We start from the raw sequence: 12,491 nt of genomic DNA, 5'->3' as shown, positions 1-12,491 counted from the left end.
GCGCCCCATGAATCACACAGCACCCCCACACCCGGGGCCAAGGACCTAGTATACATATATATATATACCTTCCAATATACAGGAGACCTGACCCCTCTGATAATCCAGAAGATGTGATAATTATAGATGTTTTATAATCTCCTAATCCGGCACCTTCTGCTCCTGCGATGGGATTCTCCAGGGTGGGGGCTCTTTCCCTCCAGGGTGGGGGGCTCCTTCCCTCCAGGGTGGGGGGCTCCTTCCCTCCAGGGTGGGGGGCTCCTTCCCTCCAGGGTGGGGGGCTCCTTCCCTCCAGGGTGGGGGGCTCCTTCCCTCCAGGGTGGGGGCTCTTTCCCTCCAGGGTGGGGGCTCTTTCCCTCCAGGGTGGGGGGCTCCTTCCCTCCAGGGTGGGGGGCTCCTTCCCTCCAGGGTGGGGGGCTCCTTCCCTCCAGGGTGGGGGGCTCCTTCCCTCCAGGGTGGGGGCTCTTTCCCTCCAGGGTGGGGGCTCCTTCCCTCCAGGGTGGGGGCTCTTTCCCTCCAGGGTGGGGGCAGGGGGTGATTACAATGTTTGCAGAATGTTATTTATTACATAAAGTTCTGTTTTATTCTGAAACTTTTTTTCAGAGAAAAGTAAAAAAAACCTAAAGCTGTAAACCTGGTGATGGAGGGGACTACAAGCCTCAGCATCCAGGGCTCAGCCTGCTCAGAGGGTTGGGGTCTCCCAGGCCTGGTGTCAGGGGCTGGCTGAGCTGTGATTGGCTGGAAGTTTCCTGCAGGTCTGGAGGGGGGAGGGGGCAGCCCTGGAGCTCAGGCTCTTTCTGGAAGAAGCAGCAGCACAAGGAGGCCCTGGCAGCAGCAGAGCCTGGCAGCATGGGCAGACACAGGAGGAGCCGGGCACAGGTGCAGTATACATGTGCCAGGGCAGGGTGGGCACAGGTGCAGTATACATGTGCCAGAGCAGGGGGGCACAGTACAGGTGCAGTATACATGTGCCAGGGCAGGGGGCACAGTACAGGTGCAGTATACATGTGCCAGAGCCGGAGGGGCACAGTACAGGTGCAGTATACATGTGCCAGGGCAGGGGGGCACAGCACAGGTGCAGTATACATGTGCCAGGGCAGGGGGGCACAGCACAGGTGCAGTATACATGTGACAGGGCAGGGGGGGGCACAGGTGCAGTATACATGTGCCAGAGCAGGGGGGCACAGCACAGGTGCAGTATACATGTGTCAGGGCAGGGGGGCACAGCACAGGTGCAGTATACCTGTGCCAGGGCAGAGGGGGCACAGGTGCAGTATACATGTGTCAGGGCAGGGGGGCACAGCACAGGTGCAGTATACATGTGCCAGGGCAGGGTGGGCACAGGTGCAGTATACATGTGTCAGGGCAGGGGGGCACAGCACAGGTGCAGTATACATGTGTCAGGGCAGGGGGGCACAGCACAGGTGCAGTATACATGTGCCAGGGCAGGGGGGCACAGCACAGGTGCAGTATACATGTGCCAGAGCAGGGGGGCACAGTACAGGTGCAGTATACATGTGTCAGGGCAGGGGGGCACAGTACAGGTGCAGTATACATGTGCCAGGGCAGGAGGGGCACAGTACAGGTGCAGTATACATGTGCCAGGGCAGGGGGGCACAGCACAGGTGCAGTATACATGTGCCAGGGCAGGGGGGCACAGCACAGGTGCAGTATACATGTGCCAGAGCAGGGGGGCACAGCACAGGTGCAGTATACATGTGTCAGGGCAGGGGGCACAGTACAGGTGCAGTATACATGTGCCAGGGCAGGAGGGGCACAGCACAGGTGCAGTATACATGTGCCAGGGCAGGGGGGCACAGCACAGGTGCAGTATACATGTGCCAGAGCAGGGGGGCACAGCACAGGTGCAGTATACATGTGACAGGGCAGGGGGGGGGGGGCACAGGTGCAGTATACATGTGCCAGAGCAGGGGGGCACAGCACAGGTGCAGTATACATGTGACAGGGCAGGGGGGGGCACAGGTGCAGTATACATGTGACAGGGCAGGGGGGGGGGCACAGGTGCAGTATACATGTGCCAGAGCAGGGGGGGCACAGCACAGGTGCAGTATACATGTGCCAGGGCAGGGTGGGCACAGCACAGGTGCAGTATACATGTGCCAGGGCAGGGTGGGCACAGCACAGGTGCAGTATACATGTGCCAGGGCAGGGGGGGGCACAGGTGCAGTATACATGGACCAGGGCAGGGGGGGGGCACAGGTGCAGTATACATGTGCCAGGGCAGGGGGGGGGCACAGGTGCAGTATACATGTGCCAGGGCAGGGGGGCACAGCACAGGTGCAGTATACATGTGCCAGGGCAGGGGGGGGCACAGGTGCAGTATACATGTGCCAGGGCAGGGGGGGGCACAGGTGCAGTATACATGGACCAGGGCAGGGGGGGGCACAGGTGCAGTATACATGTGCCAGGGCAGGGGGGGGGGCACAGGTGCAGTATACATGTGCCAGGGCAGGGGGGGGGGGCACAGGTGCAGTATACATGTGCCAGGGCAGGGGGGGGCACAGGTGCAGTATACTTGTGCCAGGGCAGGAGGCCCTCATTAAGTTCACAGAGCCCAAGGGGTGAGTGAGGGGCTGCAGCGGTGGAGGGCAGAGTTGCTGTGCTACCTCATGTCTGGGCTCCTGCACCACCTCAAAGCAGCCACCAGGGGGAGCAGAAGCACCAGCAACACACTGTAGCCTGTGATCAGCATACACAGGGGGTCTCTCCTCATACTCTGGGGGTCTCTCCTCATACACTGGGGGTCTCTCCTCATACACTGGGGGTCTCTCCTCACACACGGGGGTCTCTCCTCACACACGGGGGTCTCTCCTCACACACGGGGGTCACTACTGGTCCGTTCTAATAGACATTGGTTTGTCTGTAATCTGGCAATGTGAGCTTCCACCAAATGGTCGATAAGTGGCAGCTTTCACGTGTCACCTGCGGGTAATAATACACTCCTTCATGGTCCAGGGGCGTTATCAGATCCTAGTTGTAGCGGTAGATGTGCCTATGATGTGTGGCCTATGATGTGTGGCCTATGATGTGGGGTTGATTATCTGACGTTGTGGAGACGTGAGGAGCCTCCTCTGGTGGTGGCCATCAGGTGGGTCCACGTCCTCCCCATACTGGGTAATGCCGTAGTTTGGGCACTTCCCCTTCATCTCTTTTCTTGGTTTAACCCCTTCATGTGTTGTGAACCTCCTAATACCTGGTGGGTGTTGGCCACCGCCATCTTGGATGGGATTAACCCTTCCTGTGACCTCATGGGGGGGGGGGCGCCTCTGCGTTCCCATGGCAGCCTGGAGTCTGCAGTGATTGGCCGGGATGTTGCGCTGTGATCCATCGGAAATTCTCCATATACTACGATAACAAATGGAAAAGCAAAACAGAAAAATGTCCTTGTGTAATCCTCGCCGTGACGTCTCGCCATGATCACTCGGAGAAGCGATCGTCTAATCTCCTTGTATACACGTCCTCGGCTCCTTCACAACACAATCCACATGTTATAATATAATTATAATCACTAAGGGTTCACTTACTTTTTCTTGCTACTGTTTGCTGACTGTGTAATGTCTAAGGATCATTGTGTTTAGCTAATGAAACATTATATTGTCCTGATTATTACATAGTATCATCATTATATAGTATAATGTCCTGGTTATTATACAATACTGACGTCACCACCTATGGGGAGCCATTTCCCTCCATATTGGGGTCCCCCTTCGCTGAACCCCACTTTTTGTCTGTCCCCTCAGGCTGAGAAGAAGCAGCAGCTGGTCGCTGTGATAAACGCCATGGAGGAGACGGTGTCCAGCGCCCCGCAGAAGGAGGAGGAGAGCTCGCCGCCGGCCTCGCAGCAGCCCACAGACCCCGCATCCCCCACTGTGGCCACCACCCCTGAGCCCGTGGTAGCCGACACTGTGGAAAAGAATACCTCCAAATCTGCGGATGATGAGGCAGAGTATGAGGTGAGGGGATGATGGGAGTAGTGACTCCTTCTGTAGTGAACGCTGCAGATTACAGCTGCTCTTGTATCCCGCTCAGGACGGCCGAGGCTTTGGCATCGGGGAGCTGGTCTGGGGGAAGCTCCGTGGCTTCTCCTGGTGGCCGGGGCGCATTGTGTCCTGGTGGATGACAGGACGCAGCCGGGCCGCCGAGGGGACACGTTGGGTCATGTGGTTTGGAGATGGCAAGTTTTCAGTGGTGAGTATCATCATGGGGTCCCCCCTGACCTTGTGAATTGTGGGGGATTGTTATGCTGCACAATTCAATGTTATAATCTCTGGCCAGGTCTGTGTGGAGAAGCTGATGCCTCTTAGCTCCTTTGCTAACACCTTCCACCAAGCAACTTACAGCAAGCAACCCATGTATAGGAAGGCCATCTACGAGGTCCTGCAGGTAAGTAGCACCCACATATCTGCAGGCACCTTCACTCATAACAAGGCTTCTGCCAAATATAAGACCCTGACTGTGCTCCTAATTCCTGCTGCCATATATAAGACCCTGACTGTGCTCCTAATTCCTGCTGCCATATATAAGACCATGACTGCGCTCCTCACACCACCTGCCAAATATTAGACCCTGACTGTGCTCCTCACACCCCCTGCCTATAAGACCCTGACTGTGCTCCTCATACCTGCTGCCATATATAAGACCCTGACTGTGCTCCTAATACCTGCTGCCAAATATTAGACCCTGACTGCGCTCCTCACACCCCCTGCCTAATATAAGACCCCGACTGTGCTCCTAATTCCTGCTGCCAAATATTAGACCCCGACTGTGCTCCTCACACCCTCTGCCTAATATAAGACCCTGACTGTGCTCCTAATACCTGCTGCCATATATAAGACCCTGACTGCGCGCCTAATACCCCCTGCCTAATATTAGACCCTGACTGCGCTCCTCACACCCCCTGCCAAATATAAGACCCTGACTGAGCTCCTCACACCCCCTGCCAAATATAAGACCCTGACTGAGCTCCTCACAGCCCCTGCCTAATATAAGACCCTGACTGTGCTCCTAATACCTGCTGCCATATATAAGACCCTGACTGCGCGCCTAATACCCCCTGCCTAATATTAGACCCTGACTGCGCTCCTCACACCCCCTGCCAAATATAAGACCCTGACTGAGCTCCTCACACCCCCTGCCTTATATAAGACCCTGACTGAGTTCCTCACACCCCCTTCCAAATATAAGACCCTGACTGTGCTCCTCACACCCCCTGCCAAATATTAGTCCCTGACTGAGCTCCTCACACCCCCAGTCATATATTAAACCATGACTGTGCTCCTCACACCCCCTGACAAATATTAGACCCCGACTGTGCTCCTCACACCCTCTGCCAAATATAAGACCCTGACTGTGCTCCTAATACCTGCTGCCAAATATAAGAAATATAAGACCCCGACTGTGCTCCTCACACCCCCTGACAAATATAAGACCCTGACTGTGCTCCTAACACCCTCTGCCTAATATAAGACCCTGACTGTGCTCCTCACACCCTCTGCCTAATATAAGACCCTGACTGTGCTCCTAATACCTGCTGCCATATATAAGACCCTGACTGCGCTCCTCACACCCCCTGCCGAATATAAGACCCTGACTGCGCGCCTAATACCCCCTGCCAAATATTAGACCCTGACTGCACTCCTCACACCCCCTGCCAAATATAAGACCCTGACTGAGCTTCTCACACCCCCTGCCAAACATAAGACTCTGACTGAGCTCCTCACACCCCCTGCCGAATATAAGACCCTGACTGAGCTCCTCACACCCCCTGCCAAATATAAGACCCAGACTGAGCTCCTCACACCCCCTGCCAAATATTAGTCCCTGACTGAGCTCCTCACACCCCCTTCCAAATATAAGACCCTGACTGAGCTCCTCACACCCCCTGCCAAATATAAGACCCTGACTGTGCTCCTCACAGCCCCTGCCAAATATAAGACCCTGACTGTGCTCCTCACACCCCCTGCCAAATATTAGACCCTGACTGAGCTCCTCACACCCCCTGCCAAATATAAGACCCTGACTGTGCTCCTAACACCTGCTGCCAAATATTAGACCCCGACTGTGCTCCTCACACCCCCTGCCGAATATAAGACCCTGACTGCGCTCCTCACACCCCCTGCCGAATATAAGACCCTGACTGAGCTCCTCACACCCCCTGCCAAACATAAGACCCTGACTGAGTTCCTCACACCCCCTGCCAAATATAAGACCCAGACTGAGCTCCTCACACCCCCTGCCAAATATTAGTCCCTGACTGAGCTCCTCACACCCCCAGCCAAATATTAGACCCTGACTGAGTTCCTCACACCCCCTTCCAAATATAAGACCCTGACTGTGCTCCTCACACCCCCTGCCAAATATTAGTCCCTGACTGTGCTCCTCACACCTGCTGCCAAATATTAGACCCCGACTGTGCTCCTCACACCCCCTGCCTAATATAAGACCCTGACTGTGCTCCTCACACCCCCTGCCAAATATAAGACCCTGACTGTGCTCCTCACACCCCCTGCCAAATATAAGACCCTGACTGTGCTCCTAACACCCTCTGCCTAATATAAGACCCTGACTGAGCTCCTCACACCCCCTGCCAAACATAAGACCCTGACTGAGTTCCTCACACCCCCTGCCAAATATAAGACCCAGACTGAGCTCCTCACACCCCCTGCCAAATATTAGACCCTGACTGAGTTCCTCACACCCCCTTCCAAATATAAGACCCTGACTGTGCTCCTCACACCCCCTGCCAAATATTAGTCCCTGACTGTGCTCCTCACACCTGCTGCCAAATATTAGACCCCGACTGTGCTCCTCACACTCCCTGCCTAATATAAGACCCTGACTGTGCTCCTCACACCCCCTGCCAAATATAAGACCCTGACTGTGCTCCTCACACCCCCTGCCAAATATAAGACCCTGACTGTGCTCCTAACACCCTCTGCCTAATATAAGACCCTGACTGTGCTCCTAATACCTGCTGCCAAATATAAGACCCAGACTGCGCTCCTCACACCCCCTGCCAAATATAAGACCCAGACTGAGCTCCTCACACCCCCTGCCAAATATTAGACCCTGACTGAGTTCCTCACACCTGCTGCCAAATATTAGACCCCGACTGTGCTCCTCACACCCCCTGCCTAATATAAGACCCTTACTGTGCTCCTCACACCCCCTGCCAAATATAAGACCCTGACTGTGCTCCTCACACCCCCTGCCAAATATAAGACCCTGACTGTGCTCCTAACACCCTCTGCCTAATATAAGACCCTGACTGTGCTCCTAATACCTGCTGCCAAATATAAGACCCAGACTGCGCTCCTCACGCCCCCTGCCAAATATAAGACCCTGACTGTGCTCCTCACACCCCCTGCCAAATATAAGACCCTGACTGTGCTCCTCACAGCCCCTGCCAAATATAAGACCCTGACTGTGCTCCTAACACCCTCTGCCTAATATAAGACCCTGACTGTGCTCCTAATACCTGCTGCCAAATATAAGACCCTGACTGCGCTCCTCACGCCCCCTGCCAAATATAAGACCCTGACTGAGCTCCTCACACCCCCTGGCAAATATAAGACCCTGACTGTGCTCCTCACACCCCCTGCCGAATATAAGACCCTGACTGTGCTCCTCACACCCTCTGCCAAATATTAGACCCTGACTGTGCTCCTCACACCCCCTGCCTAATATAAGACCCTGACTGCACTCCTCACACCCCCTGCCAAATATAAGACCCTGACTGTGCTCCTCACACCCCCTGCCAAATATTAGTCCCTGACTGTGCTCCTCACACCCCCTTCCAAATATAAGACCCTGACTGTGCTCCTCACACCCCCTTCCAAATATAAGACCCTGACTGTGCTCCTCACACCCCCTGCCAAATATTAGACCCTGACTGTGCTCCTCACACCCCCTGCCTAATATAAGACCCTGACTGTGCTCCTCACACCCCCTGCCTAATATAAGACCCTGACTGTGCTCCTCACAGCCCCTGCCAAATATAAGACCCTGACTGTGCTCCTCACACCCCCTTCCAAATATAAGACCCTGACTGTGCTCCTCACACCCCCTGCCAAATATTAGACCCTGACTGAGCTCCTCACACCCCCTGCCAAATATTAGACCCCGACTGTGCTCCTAACACCTGCTGCCAAATATTAGACCCCGACTGTGCTCCTCACACCCTCTGCCATATATAAGACCCTGACTGAGCTCCTCACACCCCCTGCCAAATATTAGACCCCGACTGTGCTCCTCACACCCCCTGCCGAATATAAGACCCTGACTGTGCTCCTCACACCCCCTGCCAAATATTAGACCCCGACTGTGCTCCTCACACCCCCTGCCGAATATAAGACCCTGACTGCGCGCCTAATACCTGCTGCCAAATATTAGACCCTGACAGAGCTCCTCACACCCTCTGCCTAATATAAGACCGTGACTGTGCTCCTAATACCTGCTGCCATATATAAGACCCTGACAGAGCTCCTCACACCCCCTGCCAAACATAAGACCCTGACTGTGCTCCTCACACCCTCTGCCTAATATAAGACCCTGACTGTGCTCCTAATACCTGCTGCCAAATATAAGACCCAGACTGCGCTCCTCACGCCCCCTGCCGAATATAAGACCCTGACTGTGCTCCTCACACCCCCTGCCAAATATAAGACCCTGACTGTGCTCCTCACACCCCCTGCCAAATATAAGACCCTGACTGTGCTCCTCACACCCCCTGCCAAATATAAGACCCCGACTGTGCTCCTAATTCCTGCTGCCAAATATTAGACCCTGACTGTGCTCCTCACACCCCCTGCCAAATATTAGTCCCTGACTGAGCTCCTCACACCCCCAGCCAAATATTAGACCCTGACTGCGCTCCTCACGCCCCCTGTCTGGAACCATCCCCCTCCCCCCCCTGTGTCTGGGCCCATCTACCCCCGGCCTGTGCCCAACACCCCCACCGAAGATGACTGTGTCCCTTTATCCCTTGTTAATCTGTCTTGTAGGTCGCTAGCACCCGAGCCAGGAAAGTTTTCCCATCGTGCCCTGAGAATGATGAGAGTGATACTTCCAAAGCTATAGACCTCCAGAATAAACAGATGATAGAATGGGCCCTGGGCGGTTTCCAACCATCAGGACCCAAAGGACTGGAGCCCCCCGAAGGTGAGAGAACACTGGAAGAAGATAGTCCTGGCATATTGGAGTCCTGCCCCCTAGTGCTCCCAATCGCTTGTCTGTGAGGTAGAACAACCACATGCCTACAGCCCAGGTGTCAGACAACGGTGTTTAGCTCCATCTCTTTGTATTTGCAGAGGAACGTAACCCATACAAAGAGGTCTACACAGAAATTTGGGTGGAACCAGAAGCTGCTGCTTACGCCCCTCCCCCTCCTGCAAAGAAACCCAGAAAAAGCACAGAAAAGCCCAAAGTCAAAGAAATTATAGATGAGCGAACCCGAGGTAAGACTCAGGGGCCCTGTGCTGTGTAATGATGCATTGGGGTCTGCCGGCCCAGGATGTGCCCCCTGCCGGTGTCATGGCTATATACACAATGTACTGTAGTGCATCATGGGAGATCTGCTATATACTGTATGGTGCTGCCCTCTACTGGTCTGCTGTCTACCACGTGACCCTGATTTGGGGGGATATATAGACCCCTCTGATCTGTGCTTTGTGTTTTCGCAGAGAGGCTGGTCTACGAGGTGCGTCAGAAGAGTCGCTCCATCGAGGGTGAGTGCAATGTCTTCTCCTTAATGTTACACTGCCCCCTGTCTGCAGGGAGGACGTGCTGTGGTATTGCCTGCTGTGTTACGTCTGGTGACGCCTCGTTTCTGTTTCTTTGCAGATATCTGCATCTCTTGTGGCAGTCTGATTGTTTCTTTGGAGCACCCCTTATTTAATGGGGGAATGTGCCAAAACTGCAAGGTAAAGTCCAGAAGAACAGAGCTCAGCATATGGGGGGAAACTGATAAAATAAGAAGATAGGGGGCGCTGCAGGTCATAGATGAGAGCCGGGCTTCTGTTTTATTTTTCAGAACTGCTTTCTGGAGTGTGCGTACCAGTACGATGATGACGGCTACCAGTCTTACTGCACCATCTGCTGCGGAGGACGGGAGGTGCTCATGTGCGGAAACAACAACTGCTGCAGGTAACATGAATGATTCCAGGGGTTCAGTGTCACCGGTCCTGGAGGAGACATGTACAGTGACTGGTCCTGGTGGAGACACGTACAGTGACTGGTCCTGGTGGAGACACGTACAGTGACTGGTCCTGGTGGAGACATGTACAGTGACTGGTCCTGGTGGAGACATGTACAGTGACTGGTCCTGGTGGAGACATGTACAGTGACCGGTCCTGGTGGAGACATGTACAGTGACCGGTCCTGGAGGAGACATGTACAGTGACCGGTCCTGGTGGAGACATGTACAGTGACCGGTCCTGGAGGAGACATGTACAGTGACCGGTCCTGGTGGAGACATGTACAGTGACCGGTCCTGGTGGAGACATGTACAGTGACCGGTCCTGGTGGAGACGTGTACAGTGACTGGTCCTGGTGGAGACATGTACAGTGACCGGTCCTGGTGGAGATGTGTACAGTGACCGGTCCTGGTGGAGACATGTACAGTGACCGGTCCTGGTGGAGACATGTACAGTGACTGGTCCTGGTGGAGACATGTACAGTGACCGGTCCTGGTGGAGACATGTACAGTGACCGGTCCTGGTGGAGACATGTACAGTGACCGGTCCTGGTGGAGACACGTACAGTGACCGGTCCTGGTGGAGATGTGTACAGTGACCGGTCCTGGTGGAGACGTGTACAGTGACCGGTCCTGGTGGAGACATGTACAGTGACCGGTCCTGGTGGAGATGTGTACAGTGACTGGTCCTGGTGGAGACACGTACAGTGACCGGTCCTGGTGGAGACATGTACAGTGACCGGTCCTGGTGGAGATGTGTACAGTGACCGGTCCTGGTGGAGATGTGTACAGTGACTGGTCCTGGTGGAGACGTGTACAGTGACCGGTCCTGGTGGAGACGTGTACAGTGACCGGTCCTGGAGGAGACATGTACAGTGACCGGTCCTGGTGGAGACGTGTACAGTGACCGGTCCTGGAGGAGACATGTACAGTGACTGGTCCTGGTGGAGACATGTACAGTGACCGGTCCTGGTGGAGACATGTACAGTGACTGGTCCTGGTGGAGACATGTACAGTGACTGGTCCTGGTGGAGACATGTACAGCGACCGGTCCTGGAGGAGACATGTACAGTGACCGGTCCTGGTGGAGACACGTACAGTGACTGGTCCTGGTGGAGACATGTACAGTGACTGGTCCTGGTGGAGACACGTACAGTGACTGGTCCTGGTGGAGACATGTACAGTGACTGGTCCTGGTGGAGACACGTACAGTGACTGGTCCTGGTGGAGACATGTACAGTGACTGGTCCTGGTGGAGACATGTACAGTGACTGGTCCTGGTGGAGACATGTACAGTGACTGGTCCTGGTGGAGACATGTACAGTGACTGGTCCTGGTGGAGACATGTACAGTGACTGGTCCTGGTGGAGACACGTACAGTGACTGGTCCTGGTGGAGACACGTACAGTGACTGGTCCTGGTGGAGACATGTACAGTGACCGGTCCTGGTGGAGACATGTACAGTGACCGGTCCTGGTGGAGACACGTACAGTGACCGGTCCTGGTGGAGACACGTACAGTGACCGGTCCTGGTGGAGACACGTACAGTGACCGGTCCTGGTGGAGACACGTACAGTGACTGGTCCTGGTGGAGACACGTACAGTGACTGGTCCTGGTGGAGACACGTACAGTGACTGGTCCTGGTGGAGACACGTACAGTGACTGGTCCTGGTGGAGACACGTACAGTGACTGGTCCTGGTGGAGACATGTACAGTGACCGGTCCTGGTGGAGACACGTACAGTGACCGGTCCTGGTGGAGACACGTACAGTGACTGGTCCTGGTGGAGACATGTACAGTGACTGGTCCTGGTGGAGACACGTACAGTGACTGGTCCTGGTGGAGACATGTACAGTGACTGGTCCTGGTGGAGACACGTACAGTGACCGGTCCTGGTGGAGACATGTACAGTGACCGGTCCTGGTGGAGACACGTACAGTGACTGGTCCTGGTGGAGACATGTACAGTGACCGGTCCTGGTGGAGACACGTACAGTGACTGGTCCTGGTGGAGACATGTACAGTGACTGGTCCTGGTGGAGACATGAACAGTGACTGGTCCTGGTGGAGACATGTACAGTGACCGGTCCTGGTGGAGACATGTACAGTGACCGGTCCTGGTGGAGACATGTACAGTGACTGGTCCTGGTGGAGACATGTACAGTGACTGGTCCTGGTGGAGACATGTACAGTGACTGGTCCTGGTGGAGACACGTACAGTGACCGGTCCTGGTGGAGACACGTACAGTGACCGGTCCTGGTGGAGACACGTACAGTG

At 55.0% G+C, this 12,491-nt stretch overlaps 1 protein-coding gene across 7 annotated transcripts in view; it reads left to right on the top strand.

Moving 5' to 3' along the window:
- The window catches only part of DNMT3A (DNA methyltransferase 3 alpha), a 132,100-nt gene that overhangs the window by 105,997 nt on the left and 13,612 nt on the right, over window positions 1–12,491 (top strand). For 6 of the 7 annotated variants that reach the window (XM_072143936.1, XM_072143935.1, XM_072143933.1 and 3 more), the window contains 8 exons: window positions 3,762–3,974; window positions 4,051–4,209; window positions 4,297–4,404; window positions 9,024–9,180; window positions 9,330–9,476; window positions 9,702–9,746; window positions 9,862–9,941; window positions 10,052–10,164. In XM_072143936.1, the coding sequence (XP_072000037.1) occupies window positions 3,762–3,974; window positions 4,051–4,209; window positions 4,297–4,404; window positions 9,024–9,180; window positions 9,330–9,476; window positions 9,702–9,746; window positions 9,862–9,941; window positions 10,052–10,164 (1,022 nt within the window). Of the gene's footprint in view, window positions 1–707; window positions 880–3,761; window positions 3,975–4,050; window positions 4,210–4,296; window positions 4,405–9,023; window positions 9,181–9,329; window positions 9,477–9,701; window positions 9,747–9,861; window positions 9,942–10,051; window positions 10,165–12,491 lie in introns of those variants that run through there. The other variant, XM_072143938.1, reaches the window with a different exon arrangement.

Source organism: Engystomops pustulosus, chromosome 3 (assembly GCF_040894005.1).
Source record: "Engystomops pustulosus chromosome 3, aEngPut4.maternal, whole genome shotgun sequence".
NCBI lineage: Eukaryota > Metazoa > Chordata > Amphibia > Anura > Leptodactylidae > Engystomops > Engystomops pustulosus.
The sequence above is the reverse complement of the archived record's forward strand: the minus strand, read 5'-3'. Positions and strand labels throughout refer to the sequence as shown.